This window comes from Danaus plexippus, chromosome 26, assembly GCF_018135715.1.
Source record: "Danaus plexippus chromosome 26, MEX_DaPlex, whole genome shotgun sequence".
In the NCBI taxonomy this organism is placed as follows: domain Eukaryota; kingdom Metazoa; phylum Arthropoda; class Insecta; order Lepidoptera; family Nymphalidae; genus Danaus; species Danaus plexippus.
The window spans coordinates 339,308-355,071 of record NC_083554.1 but is presented as its reverse complement, the minus strand read 5'-3'; the positions used below and the strand labels follow the sequence as shown (position 1 = coordinate 355,071).

Here is a 15,764-nt window from a genome sequence, read left to right as displayed (position 1 = left end):
AACTCTTCTGGACATTAACTTGGGGCCTCGAGTTAGTGGCAAAACATTAAGAGTCTTCTCATTCATTTATAAAGTTCATTATATATTTAATATTATTTATATTTAACGCGAACTTTTTTGCGTAGCAAAAACCTGTCACTGTTATCCATATCCATACTAATATTATAAATGTGAAAGTAACTCTGTCTGTCTGTTACTCAATCAATCAACTCAATCACGCCTAAACTACTAAAAAAAAATTGCACGAAATTTGTTATGGAGATATTTTGATACCTGAGAAAGGACATAGGCTACTTTTTACCCCGGGAAAATGACGCATTCCCATGGGAAAATTCAGGCGGGCCGATCGCTTTTACGCCTAAACTTCTGGACAGATTTAAATGAAATTTGGTAAGGAGATAGTTTGAGACTTAAGAAAGGACATGAGTTACTTTTGATCGCGGGAAACAACGCATTCCCATGGGAAAAATTACTTTTCTGGCTAAGGAAGGAAAAACAAAAATCATCGTATATAAAAATGTATTGCCCTAACCTATCTTCTTCTTAAAATGTATTCACCTCACCTAACCTATGACAATCACACTTAGTATCAGCCTCATCCCATCTCGGCACCATTCAAACATACGTACAAAAAATTACAAGTCGCGGGTAAAAGCTCTATATTACTAATTCTGAAATTTACGCGGACGAAGTCACGGGCAAAAACTAATGCTATATATAAGTACTAATTTTTGCCCGTGACTTCGTCAGCATCACTTTTAGAATTAGAAATGTGTAGCTGACCGGCGATCTCCGTTCCGCTTTAGACAGTAAAAAATCAGAATTTTGATTTTATTAGGCATTGTGTTGAGATCGAACGGGATGAAAAGTATCCCATGCCCGTCTCGTGGTTCTAAGCTATCTCTTCACCAATTTTCAACAAAATCTGTACAGCCGTTATTGACTTCATTATATATATATATCACGTTATTAATAATAAACATCTATTGATCCTGAACACAAACTACGGTTAATATTTAACTTTATACCGATTGTTATTAAACCAAAGAAAATTAGTAACAATTTGTAACAGAATAAAAGTTAACCAATAGTATTCAACGCCGCCGGGATATTTCAACAGCGCAGCGCTTTAAAAGAAAAACTGCTCAAGTTCTGAACAAGTTGTAAGTTGTCGGAAGTCATTTGATACACAGCAGTTACTGTTTTTGCGAGGATTTTATCGAAATAACTTAGCAATAAAATGCATCCGATGTAGACCGTAGTGAAGTTAATGTTGCGATCCCCTACAAATGTGTTACGAATTATGTTTTTCCTTGTTTCTCACTAGGCACCGGATCTAAATGGGCCTGTTATGGTTTTCGTCTGACTGAGTTTGTTTAAATATTCGATCGTAATTTAAAAGCTACTTAATCCGAATTAATTTATAATTTATCGTTCAGATATCTACTCAGACTGCGAGGTAACTACGGTTGTGTTATGTTTTACGCTCAAAATTTTTTTTATTATGTAATCATAATTTTAAGCCGAGTATTTTACACATACGACGAACGCTTCAGATATATAGATATATACACAATTCTTTTTGCTTTAAAGTTTTAATAACGAGTAAAGTTTTGATAACTCGTACTGTGTTAAAAAAACTTAAGCTGATGAAATGCTTTACTGCGACAAATCTATTTTACGCTGACATCCGATACTTTTCAATGCTGCCACTAGTATTTCTAATAATATTATCATAAGATCAGTTCACTTTAACGGCTCCTCGTACAGGATTATAAACTAGGAGTTCAATAAACTTATATGAAAACAATATAAGCAACACTGACAACATCATTTCCATACAATAAGACACACCTTATAATACCTTATAATAACTTCCCTTTAAAAAACCTTTTATTTTAAATTAATTTATTATTTGAGAGGTTTCTTATAGCATAACAAACATTTTTAGTAAATTCTTGTCCGTCTCAACTAGACGTCTGTGTGTGGAAATAAATAATTACAATGAAATTACTTGAGAATTAAATTACATTCGAAAAGTTCGCCCCAAAATTCACGAGGTTATGTATCACATGCTCGACGGGAAATGAGTTTTGGAAACCCAGAATTCATTAAAGCAATAATTAATTTTTAAAATTCAATTAGCAAGTTTTATTGATAATTAAGTCGGGAGTGACCCCATCGAGGAACAGAGGTCGTGTACTCGACAAACTTCCAATAACTCATGATAAAAGATTGTTCGGGAGCTCGGTAAGTAATATAAAATGCTGAATGTTTCTTATATTATTCATCAAGTTTCAAAGTATCCGAGTTAATTAATAGGATAAGTAAGTGGGGAGTTTATTTTTATATTAAGGTCAGTGTACGTCACAGAGGTAGCTGGAAAACACCAGGACGTCATAAATATTTAAGAAGCGAGAGCGTTTGAGTGCACTGCGGGCTTTCGCATCGCCCTGAATATTTAAGTCGTCGTAGAACCTTCAATCAAGGGACCTCCCTTGAGGGACCTAACTATAAAAGATAAAGAAAGCTCTTTTTACATCCCTAATGTAAACGGAAACGTCTATTTTCACAAACAAACAAAAAACGTACATCTTTCTCTTTTGAAAATTTTCCGCTTAAACAACACTCCGTCACAAGAAAAGGCTTAAAAAGAATATAACATATTTTTTGGAAGGGTTTCGAATCAAGTTATTGTTATTTTATAGAATAATAGTTATATAAAAACGAAATGTACATTCAGATGGAGGGCGTACTTCGGGATGTCATCAAATAGATATAACAGTTTAAAACGTCAAAGCGAGCGTGAACCGACCGCAGCCTTCATCGTGAGACAGCGGAGACGAGACGGTCTCTATTGTGAAGCAGTAAGACTTAAATTCGCGTATATACTCGAACGTTGGCGTATGTAGCAAAAGAGTTATATTCCACAATGAGGCATCTCGGGAAGGAAGCTGTGTCGTCACGGAAGCTTACTTCCCGACTGGTGTAATTACGCGTGCCGAGAGCGGTGACTCGGGGTTGGAGGTTTGTCAAGCGACAATATTATATACAACGTAGTCGCACAGCTGTATACATCTGTCGAACATGTTGTTTGATATTTATAATATTGTGTACAAAAATACGTTTTATTAAAAAAGTCTCTTAACCACTTATATAAATGAGTCCTTGTAAACTTCCAAATCCTAGTATCATAAATAACGGTTGTAAAAGGCGTCGCCTCATTACAGAGTTCCGAGTATTCTCTTAACAAACGACACTCTAAACTCCTTATTGAAGTAACAAATTAGTTTAAAAGTGTTACAGATTCACCTTCGCAAAACAATAAGACTCAGCTGAATAACAAAATACAAACAACGCTCTCTTAGACTTTTAGATGAATTTGTCACAAAATTTTGTTTCGTGACTAAAGAACAAATTATTACTAGGCGTCTTAATTTTAATTTATATAATGAGACCGTACAAACTTTCCCCCTGTGCATCCGTCAACACTTCTCACGGTTCCATATCTTTTGTTAACAGACCGATATCTATTTCATTAAGTCTAAATTACTTCATACGTTTTATATTTGATGGGTAATAACAAATTTGATTTTCTTCTGTAACATAATTCCTCTTAGGATTATCATATATAAAATAATTTTAGTAGAAACGTCGGAGCTTCAGCGGGATTTACTTTAAAGACGTCTTTGTTCCTGTAGCGGGTCCTTTGTTGTTTTTAATGTCCCTCAAAATGGAGACTTATTTATCTTCCAACTTGAAATATATACCGTTTCTATTCAAAATGTTCTTAACAAAAACGAGAACCTCATTTACGTTTGTTACGCATGCATTATAGAAATTCATCAAAGCGAAGTGTCAGGACGCCGTGTTAGATGAGAGTTACATTATTAATCGTATACCTTCACCCTCCCGTCACAAAATTCCTATATTTGTAATGACAATCTTACGTCGTGAATATTTTGTGTGGGGTCATGGATGAGCTCCCCGAAGCTGTCGACACGGACCTCGGCGGTCGGCAGCGGCACTCGAGCCTCCGCGTCGAAACGGAACTGACCCTGGCACCACACACACACACACACATATGGTAACAAGCACTGTCATGGTGTACAGACACGTACGGACGCGTGATGTGATCCAATTCTTCGATTCGTTAAAATACATGAAAACCGAACACAAGTAATGTTCCTTTTAACGAACCGAAGACAGTAACTACAGAAGCGGGACGGACATATGTAAATGTTTGGTATGTGAGCGAGCGGCGCGACATGCTTACACGCTTGCATGCTTCAACATCTACGAGCAGGGCAGCATGCGCGGCCGCCACGGAGCGGGCCTCGTCGGCCAGTCGACGGCCGTGCGGCGTCTCGTCCTCCTTAACTACGCAAGCCGCTTCGAGCCCGGAATCCTGGTCCCGAGAAGCGGGGTCGGGGTTAGGGGTCTCGGGGGTCGGGGGTTCGATTTCGGGGATCGGGATGTCGGTGTCAAGCTTGGGAGCCGCCGGCTCGCTCACCCGTTTGTGGTTCTCCGGCAGACTGATGTTGCATTCGTTGTCGAAACGGAACTGACTCTGTGTCCGAGGTTAGCGGGGAACAGAACACATACCACTATTAACACAGATACCTAAATCATTTATCAATTAATAAACCACGGTTCAATGTTTGATAAGTCGTTATAATCCTTTCGGGAGTAGTTTAGTCTTCCTGGAAGTGTCTGTTATCTCTCTAGTGAAGAAGTGTTACTAGTCCTACCTTATATCCTGGACCCAGGCGATGCATAGCACATATCTGGTGTGTAGATAGAGCCTCCCCAAACAGGTAGATGGCAGCCATCTGTCCACAGAACACCCGTTCCTCGTCCAGCTCCGCGGTCGCTCCAATGTAGCATTTGTCGAACGGCTGAAAGAAAATTCTGCTTAAGAATGCGTCTAACCAAATAAGAGATAACAAAAATATGATAATTTAATTTGTAAAACAACAAGACATTTAATATTTTTAATAATAATAAACATTAAGAAGACGAGCTATTTTGGCGGGTCTGAAGTGTCAGTCGTAGCAGTCCTCGTCTGAAGCAGCCTCCCTCCCTGGCGAGAGATTAGCGTCTTATATAACTCTACAAAATATTATTAAAGGTGAAACGCTCCGCACTCCGCGCTTTAATAAACAAAGGACATAATACACTCCATAAATAAATGGTTACTCGAGCGACAGAAGTTTCAAATTCTACAAATGGATTTTAATAGGACAATACGAAAGTCCCTTTAAAAGTAATCTCGTCTTATCAATTTACTCTAAAACCAGACAAAAGCCGACAAAGGAAAAAGATAATAAACAATATTTTAGACAAAGGCACGGTAATATCTAAGAGTGGCGCTCCGCTAAGGTGTTAAACGAAGTCCGTTACATAAAGACGGCTACGCGGCGAGCACAAAAGTTATTGTACAGACAAATTTCATCTCACGTTAGTTCTTCAAGGTTGCGAATCTTTTAGAGTGGAAAGATATTACAACGGAGAATATAAGACGGTACGTGAGAGTTGAAGGAGCTCGAGGAACACTCGACGTTCGAAATGTTATCATATTACGATTACCGTATACTACATGAAGTACCTTTACCAATAAAACAATCCTAAATTTGCCAACAGTATACTATTGGTACAAACGATTCTGTTTAAAACTTAATATTTTGAAACATGACGCTTAATGATTCAAAGTTGTCGTAAACCAAAGGACCCCGAGCTGGAGCCTAAATCGTTAACCCTAAATTAATTTACTTTCCCTTGTTCGATCGATCTCGTAATATATGTAATAATAATCAATTGAACGATCAACATCATTACGGCTGGGGAGAGGGGAGAGGGGTGAGGGAGGAGGGAAAGCGGCGTTTTATTTTAAAATATATTTTAGCTTATTTATAATCCGCCATCAAAGAGTCGCGTCAGCGGCGTCACTGTACTCATCCCAAATCTAATGAAATGTAAATTCGTATTTACAGCCGAGATTTGATCATTAGGGCTCCTTCTGAGAGCCGTGTCGGAGGGGCGGAGGGGGGAGGGGTGGAGATTTAGGGAATTTCAGTGTCTTCAAATACGTGTTAGAAATATACATACTCGAATATAAGATTAAAATTAAAAACCTTTATCAAAATAAATAAATAAATTATACTTGAACGTGCTAAACCGAAAAAAAATATTTTGAGACTAACTTTCACGATATAGTAATAAAGTCATTACTTAATGTATATGAGAGTTTGTCACTTGTAGATTTTAGTCTTACTTATTCACTTAAAATATTAAATATATAAACAAAGGACAAGTGAACTTCACTGTAGGCGTTTCCTGAGCGGGTGACCGCGTGCTTTAATATGCACACAGCGAACACAGACCGCAGTGAAATGCTACCGCACGGTAATTACGGGGAGAATACCATGTGTCGTAATGATCACTCTATGAATTATCAATAACAGATACAATCAGATGCACTAAGTTGATAAATTATATTCATAAATACTTTTGTAAGCGATAAATCAATATTAAAATTCATAATTTTCAACGTACAGGAGTACCCCAAGTACGGCACTACTATTTAAGTTCCCCTTACAGATATTTTTACACAACTCCACTGATTTCATAATCTCCTGGTACTTTAAGAAACTGCAAGGAACCTGTATTCATTCTTTAATTTGAGAAAAACAAATAGTATCTCAAAATAAAGATAAAATATTTGATCATGAACTGTACATACACATACGGGTATATTCGTGTACATATATAATAACACACACACACACACACACACACAATATAAACTCACATCATTCGTGGAGACGAACCAGGCCATTTCAGTGCTGGACGCGAGTTGCCCGTTCACTAGACACTTGATCTCACTCTTCGTCCATCTGTTGTAAATGTACACGACGGCTATGGCGTACCATCTGTATACAAATTGTATTTGTTTTACTTAAATAATAACTTGACAAACGGCAAGTCGAAACAAATTATATGTCACTATTCTATATGCATCTTATGTTTTTCATACCGTCTCGGTTGGAACTCGTATTTGACGCAGTGCTGGAATCCCTTCCCCCTGACCTTCATGGAAGTCAGTACCAGGCAGTTACCGACGAAGTGTGCCGTGTAGCCGACACCCTTGCTGGTCTTGAAACTGCTCATGAATAAACGCGACCGATATATAACACGTCGAGGGAAATATGTGTCATTGAATAATATTAATTCAAAGATAGCGTTCACATTCAAAGTCACACTCTGTGACGAATTTAATTATGTAAGAGCCTTCCTCGATTATGAAAAAGCTAACGAAATATTTAATAAAATTTAAGTAGACCACGACCCAGTTCTCTAAAATAATGTAGTTGCAATCGGGAAAAAATAATAAAAACATCGGTAGAGCTACGAACTTGTTGTTTAATTAAAAAGGAAACTTTCATCAAACAATTCATGAAAGTGTTAATTACGACGCACAATAAACGTGAAATTTATAAGACAATGTAAAGTAACTCAGGCAATAGATACATAATTAATAACGAAGGGAGCTCTTAGACTTCAATAAGTATATAGTTATAATGAAATCTCCTGAGAGACGCGCGACTATCAAATATATACAGATTTTATTTCAACGCACTTTATATTCAAATGATATTCATGTAAGGAAGAAAATGAAAAACAAGTGGGTTATTGGAACGTATAAGAAGTCGGCGGCGTGGGAGTTAAGGAACAGTACCTGGAACTATCGAATGTACCGAAGTATAAAAAAAACGCCTTACGATTAAAACGAATATAGAAATAGGCCGTGAATACATTATTTAATAGAATGACCCTTATTTGTTGTAGATTTTGAAACCAACCAATACCATAACGAGTATATATTTACAACGAGCTTATAAATTCATCTAACTCATACGTAGCAGTGAAATAACCGCGGGGGATATTTGACATAACACACACAGAGACAACAATATAAACGGCCGTTACTACAAAACAGTAAACTACATTTCGCAATTCAGAAATAAACCTCTGGCATTCAGTAACATTTGCATTCGCTTGAATCGAATACAAAATGTTTTATAAAATTAAATAATTTCCAAGTATAACATCCCCGTCGGTAGTATATTTTTAACCTACATTTTGAGAGTGCATAATGACAAACTTAAGTCGGATAATGACACCCTCGGAGAAAACACGGCTGGGCTTACAAAGTAACCAAGTAAAATTATAGTCATTATGTTTTAAAACCGCGCCGGAGTGATGAGCGCGCTACACTTCTCTCTCCACGTTTCCTGAAAGCTTTCTTCAACAACTATCTGGAAAAACCTCTATCGCTAATTACTTTACAAAAACTACTCTCTGAAAAAATAGAAACTTGATCATTCGCAAGGATCGATGTCTTTGATTGTAGACCAATGGAAAACAGAGATGTTGGAGCGGAGCCAAGGAATCTATATACTCGTAGTAATTATAAAATTGCAGTTTATTTTTTTTTGTAGACAGCGCCAGCCCTGGGAACCAGTGGTCTAATATTTCTTCCAGCTCGTTTATAGAACAACATTAAGCTGTAAGCCATCAGACCAAGACAAAGAGAAATATAGATTTTATAAAATAAATAAATGAAAACAGAGAGATATTTTAAAAAGTGACTGTGCTAACAGACCGAGTACATTACTTAATGTTTTAAATAATGATGTATAAAATTCTCGAGAGCTTTATTTTAATGTTCCTCTCTTACTGATAATAGCGTAATGTACTTAAAACAGCTTATTGTAGGTACTTAAGATACAACAAATATTTTCAATTTGTCAGTGTACGAAATAAAAGCAGTTGTTTAGTAAATAAAAGATCTGATATTATCATATGCTTTAGATGAAATATAAATAATCGTCTTACAGATTACGATCAGTAATATTTGCTTATATAAAAACCCTCATTAGTACAACCATTACAAGCACATCCCATATTATTATTTCGGTTTCATCAAACAATTCACTCTGTGGACCGTTCTCTCATTTCCTGTATTTTTTACCTCATTTCAACTTCGTTTACGATATTAGCGAGCGAAAAACGGTGACACCGGTCGTGTTTATGACACTACAAGTTAATGGCTGTTTATTGTAATGAGTACTTTATATTATAATAATAAGCCACAGTTTAGTGTAAATAAAACGACTATAATATTTTATTACAAATTTGTTTTTCCAATGTATTGAGTAGAATCCGAACTATTTGTATAATGTAAATATATATTTAACACAGGATCGTGATTTGATGCCATCAAAGTAATAGATTTTTTTAAGTTAAAATAATCACGAGTGGGAAATAATTATACCTAACACCTATAAATGGCAACTTCTGACATGGGCCTTTTTTATGGTCTAAAGATGAAAAGAAACGTCCATCTCGTATGTCCGTGATCAAAATCCATAGTTCCATATAAATGAATCTACGCGAAAACCCTTGCTATCATTAATATCCAGTAAATTCTATAATAAATGTCTATTAGGCGCAAATTGCAATACGCTATTCCATTAAGTCTACGCAATTACAATTCTAACTAATTCTAACAGCTCCATTGACTGTCAAGATGAGGCTCAGAATAGCATTAGAGGGATCTTACGTTAATGATACAGAGTGATATGTCAATTCACCATGAATAGTGTAACAGTCACAGGCCACGACATTACAAACATTACCAATATAGATAAGGTTTCTCTCGTTCGATGTTCACAGAGTTGATGGGATCCAGTCGGAACCAGGTGGTGAATGTGAAGCCGTTCTCGTACGGCCATCGAGCCAAAGGGGGAAGAACGATCGCCTGGAAATAATAACATCATTAGTACAAGTCGATGAGCCGATACAAACAATCAAATCCCCCGTCCAATTTTAACGGTAACAATATAATTTGCACGGTGAGAACGTCAAAGTCGTATAAGTAAAGTGAATCACTATTACAGAATATAGATTGTATTGAAACAGATCCCTAAAAACATTACAACCTATGAGAGCTCCAATCCGAACCATCTCTTGTGTGCAATCCTTTTCTTATATCGTCAATAAAATCTGCATACGTTCCCTTTATCGCTATCCGAATTCGAACATCCCCATCTCACGGATTTATTCAGAGGTGGGAATCTAAGATAGACTCGGGGAGTGTGAATAAATGATATTATCACGAAAGGTAAATAACAATCCAAATAAAGACAATTCTTTATAATGATAATTACAAAAAAATATACATACAAAATATAACGTCGCAAATATTTCTCACGGTAAATGAAGAAAAGTTTAAAATTGAATCAAGTTACCATAAATATGCAACAAAGTAACCAGGGGAACATAAACGAGAGCCAGTAAAACGAAAACCCTCTCGTACTAAACACTGCTATTATATAATGGCGCTATACCTCTCCGTGAAATATGCTCTTGGCCTAGCGCTCCGCATATTGGGATCCGGCACGTTAACCCCATTTTTATTTTTTGACGAAAATTTATGTTAAAAGATTGTTTTAGGCGGTGTTTATCGGCACTCGGTGGACGGACGATATATTACACAGGTCTCGAGTGCGTCGTTCAGATATAATAATATTAATATTAATGTGCTCTAATAAATACACCAGAGAGCAATGCACGTCCGACGTCCGTATTTAAACCAGATAACACAATACGAATTTAATTAATTTGGGTAGAATGCCTCATATAATACTGACATTGGACATGTGCTGTAAACGACTACGTTTGTTTTGTTGTTCATAATATATTTACAATTTCAACTAAACGTTAATAATTAGAGTTTACAAACCGTCTCTGTGAAGTGATCAGGCCATATCAATGATGTTTAGGATACGTAAGAACGTTTTTAATAAGAACGAAGTCACGGCAAATAACTAGCAAAATATTATAATACAATAACATGACATACATTTTTTTGGTCACAAAATTTGTATGTTCTAGAAAATAGTTTATCCCTGATACATATTTGTGAATCTTTAATGACTTTTCTTAATGTCTTTATTTTCCTCATTCCTTATTTAATATTAAAAACATGTTAGTTAACAGTAACTTTTTCATTTCAACAAATATATTTATAAATTTATTTTTCTAACAATTTCTGTCTTTTAAGGATTTCTTTAAAGAAAATATACTCACGTTGCTCTGTAACCAAAGATTTATTGTTAGAAACTACATAACTAACCCAATTCACACATATGTCTTATTGCCTATTTACGTGGAGAGAAACAATGTTTTTTTTCTTTACATTTCCACCCTCGAGGAAGAAAATTTCCACGGATATTTTTTTAAAAGAGCCGAACTCCTTCTTCACCTCTTGCTTTTCCTTGTATCATTAATATTGTAATAAGTTTTGTAAAGTGGATTTTTTTTATTTCATTTTCTTGTGTCCGTGATCCGGCAAGGTCCGATTTTCAGTTCTTCTAATTTTTTTCTATTTAGCATATTACCATTTATTCTGTATACAAATCTCACATTTTGTTTATTTTTTTCGTTAAATTCATGTGTATAAAGGACTAATTGTCTTCTGCAATTGTTTTATTCCAATATGACAAAGGTTTCATGTATGTTTTTTAAAGTTTTGATACTGAATTCTTCTGACAAAGTTATTTTTTCTCTGTTTCTAACTTTCTTATAAAATATATCTTGTTTATTTATAATTCTTTCTTTATTATTTTGTATTTCTTCATTTTTATTATGATCTATTGTAATTTCTTCCAGATTTGATATTTAGATCTTATTTTCAATTGATTCTAACACAGGGTTTCTACTCAAGCAATCCGCTTCCAAATTTTCCTTTCCTGGAGCATATCTCATAACAAAGTTATATTGGGACAAACCGTATGTCTATTCACACAATTCTTCATCGGGTCTTGATTTCAAATTCAAGTTTTCTAATGGTTTATGATCCGAATAAACTGTAAATGTTTTGCCTATCAATTAATACCGCAAGTATCGCACATTTTCTTTTATACCTAGTCATTCCAAGCATATTGCTTTTTTCTTTTCTTTTAGAAAAGTAAGCCAGCGGTTTTTTTCCACCAGTTTGAGTTTGCTTTAAAATGGCTAGAACACCCTCTATAGATGCATCTGTGTATATTTTTATAGGTTTTTTTTTTTTGTCAAAAATAGCAAGCACTGATTGCGAGCATAGGAGAGCTTCTATTTTCTCAAATGCTTTTTGGCATTGGTCAGACCAAATAAATGGTTGATTTTTGCTAAATAAATTATTTAATGGATCTAATATTATTGCACTAGTTGGTATGTATCCATTATAAAATTTTATTTTCCCTAGGAATTGTCTTACGTTCTTCTGCGTCTTCGGAGTAGGAAAACTTCTACGGAATGAGATTATTTTTAATTGGATTAATAGAATTATTCTCAATTATGTGACCGAGGTATTTTACAGAGTTTCATGCAAAAGTGCACTTATGAAATTTTAATCTGAATCCTTCAGTTTGGATTCCTTCCAATACCTGTGTTAGGTGAGTAATATGTTGATCAAAGGATTGACTAAAATTAAAATATCGTCTATGAAATTTGCAGCAAAATCTGTAAGTTGTTTCTTTCTCAGTATATTACTTAATATCTGTTGGAAAATAGCTGGTGCAGTTTTCAATCCAAATGGCAAACAAGTCCATTGAAAATGACCATCCCGAGTGACAAATTCTGTCTTATCTCTGTCTTCTATTCGTAGGGGAATGGACCAGAATGCAGAATTTATGTCTAGAGTTGAATAAAAATTGCAATTCCTTGTTTAAGTCATCAAGTCTTCTATTAAAGGAAATGGTTGAGCTTCTGGCACTACTATCAAATCCATGAAGTCTATGCATGATCTAGATTTTTTATTTTCTTCTTTGCTAAATGCCAGTGTCACTAGCGCAGCAAACCGACTGTATGATTCTTCTATTAGTTTATTATCTAAAAGTATTCCTATTTGTTCTTCTATTTTTTTATCATTTATTGAACCGCTATAAGGCCTTTTACTGCAATATTTGTCTACTAATAAGTATTTTAGCTCCGTATTCTTTAACGGTTCCCACATCATATTTACTCTTTGCGAAAACTGAACTAAATTTATTAATAAGTTTATCTATTTTTGATGAACATTTAGATGATTAATTTACATTTTGAATTGGTCCTCTTGTACATGTTCATTAAAATTAATCCTGAATTCTTGGATATTTATATTTTCTATTCTTTCTTCTTTAGCATTAGTTATTATATCTGTAGTTTCTTCCACTTTTTTATTGTTTATTTTCTTTTCTATTGTACTTGATTTTACATTTGTAACATTTTTTTTATTGCTTTTGTTTCCAAATTATGTTTCTGTGTGATTTCTGAATTTTCATTTTGAATTAACTTGAACCTTTTTATCATGTCTAATCCAATCAAGAAACTATTTTTGAATTTTGTTCATCTATAATGTACCCTTCAACATTCTTTTCTATTTCAAATATTTTAATTTTTAGGCATGTCAAACCACTTGACTTTTTGACACCATTAATAGTTATTGACCTTGCTTCATTCAAACTGTTTGTTTTTCCATTTAGTTTTAATAGCTTCGAATTTATTAGCGAAAAATTTGATCCGGAATCATAAACTCTATAAATTTCCAAAGTATCATTTATTAGTGGTTTAACGTTTATTAATGGTGTTTTTTTTTGTTGAGTTCCATGTAATTTAGCTTCTTTAACAGAATAGTTTAGGTATCTAATATTTTTGTCTTTCGGTTTCTCCTCTTCTTTTGTTCTATACCAACAAGCGGACTCGGGGTGGTAGCGAATTCCTTTATTTAAGGTTTCACAAATTTTACATGTGCTTTTTTCCTCATTTCTATTATTGTTATTGTATCCTTTTGAATTTCCGGAATATTTTCTATAATATTATATATTTTTTTATTTATCAAATGTTCAAATTTTCTCACTTCATTAAAAAGTCTAAGTCTTTTAATGTCTCTCGGTCGATCCTTTTTTGTACATGTTCTGGTAGACCCAGCGCAGTTAAATATATCGGCGTACCTGTATCAATTGAATTTCTCATTTCTAATAACATTTTCTCTTTTTTATGTCATAATCCACCAACAAACCATCTTTATATTTGAACCATAAAGCATAACTAATTTGTTCGTAAATGTTTCACAAAAACTGTTTCTCCCTCTTTTCCATTCTGAATCTATGGTATATTTTATAATCATTGAATTTTACCAATCTATACAGCAGTTGTCCATGAACAATCTGAGTGCTTCAATTTTTTTACATCTTCTGTTACACCGAAGCGTTTGCATTATTTATCGAAAGTGTCAATCCACCGACTTGCATTAAGATTTTTTCCAGTAAATTTTTTCAATCAAACTTCTCAATGATTTGCTTCAGATTTTGTTGTTTAAATTCCTGTGTGTTCTGAACTAGGTTTTTTAAATAATTTATTTATAAATTTATAGACCTGTTTCTGTATCCTGTGCTGCCGAAGTTTTTACTTGTACTTCCTGCACTTGCTGCTTTTTAAATTGCAGGTTTTCTTCCTCAACTAAGTAGGTTTTCTGTGGGTCTCCTACAACAGATATGCATACTCTTCCCGTCTGGTGTCTTTTCTTCAGGCTGTTTTTAATTTGTTGAAGACTGCAGTTTTCATCAATTATCCTTGTGATGACTCACAGATTGAAGCTCTTCTGGTATAGCATTAGAATTCATTCAACTGTCGCTATTGAGGTGAAACAACAGATACTTGATTTTCCATTACTTGCGGGCTGTACAGTAAATTCGAAACAAAGCTTTTCCATCTATCTCGTTATATATAAAAAACTTGTTTTATAAGACAATTTCTACCTTTTTAGGATTTTTTTTAAGAAAATAAACTCGCGTTACTCTGTAAGCAAATTGTTGTTAGAAACTACACAATTAACCTAATTTACACATTTGTATTATTGCCTAAAGAAAAAACAATGTATTTTTCTTTACATATTTATAAACTTATTTTTCTAGCGACATTTTAGGACATATAAACTTATAGAATATATAGATATGGTACGTTACAGAATAAAATAGTAATGGTTTTTGCACAAAAAGTGAATATTTGAAGATCTCGGAATGTACATAAATCAAGCCACTAAAAGCTGAAGGGTAAACAAAGATGTTTTATCAACAGTAAACACTTAGAGAGTTACTTTTGTCTTGTTTCTAAAATCTTTCCTTGGCTCGTTATTTTCTGAATACAAATATTTGTTCCAGACTTGCTTTGTTTTTGTTAAGATATCTTTTAGATGATACTATTATATTTTGAGATAGACTTAATAAATATTATGATTAAATTGTTATAATGACCATTGTGTAAATATCTTTATATATTAGCACAATCTCTGATGCCGGTGAAAATGTAGTTTAAACATAATATTACAATTAAACATCTCCACAAACATTGAACTTTTTCGTTAAGTGACAAATACTTTTTTCGTTGAGTACCAAATTTTTACTCATGAGTCTAAAGACAAATAAAATTTTGCGTATATCTTATCAAAACGTTCTGCCTTAGCGAAAATATATACCAGAGAAGATTTATAATAATTACTATAATTAAATCATTTTGCATGAAAGACGAAAATCTAAACATATCATTTACAGTAGCCAGCTTCCCGTATACATGGACGGGGTCAACGCTTTGATTAGCGGACATATTTCATCCTCACGTAACATGCCGCCCTGGTATTAGAGTAGCGGGATAAGATGCGTCAGACGGCCGTCAGATCCCCG

General features: G+C 34.4%; 1 protein-coding gene across 1 annotated transcript in view; it reads right to left on the bottom strand.

Annotated features, from left to right (window-relative positions):
- LOC116774284 (neurobeachin) overlaps positions 1-15,764 on the bottom strand; it is a 217,203-nt gene that overhangs the window by 113,992 nt on the left and 87,447 nt on the right. The window contains 6 exon segments of the mRNA XM_061524874.1: positions 3,951-4,058; positions 4,277-4,570; positions 4,752-4,898; positions 6,812-6,932; positions 7,037-7,162; positions 9,702-9,823. Of these exon segments, the coding sequence (XP_061380858.1) occupies positions 3,951-4,058; positions 4,277-4,570; positions 4,752-4,898; positions 6,812-6,932; positions 7,037-7,162; positions 9,702-9,823 (918 nt within the window).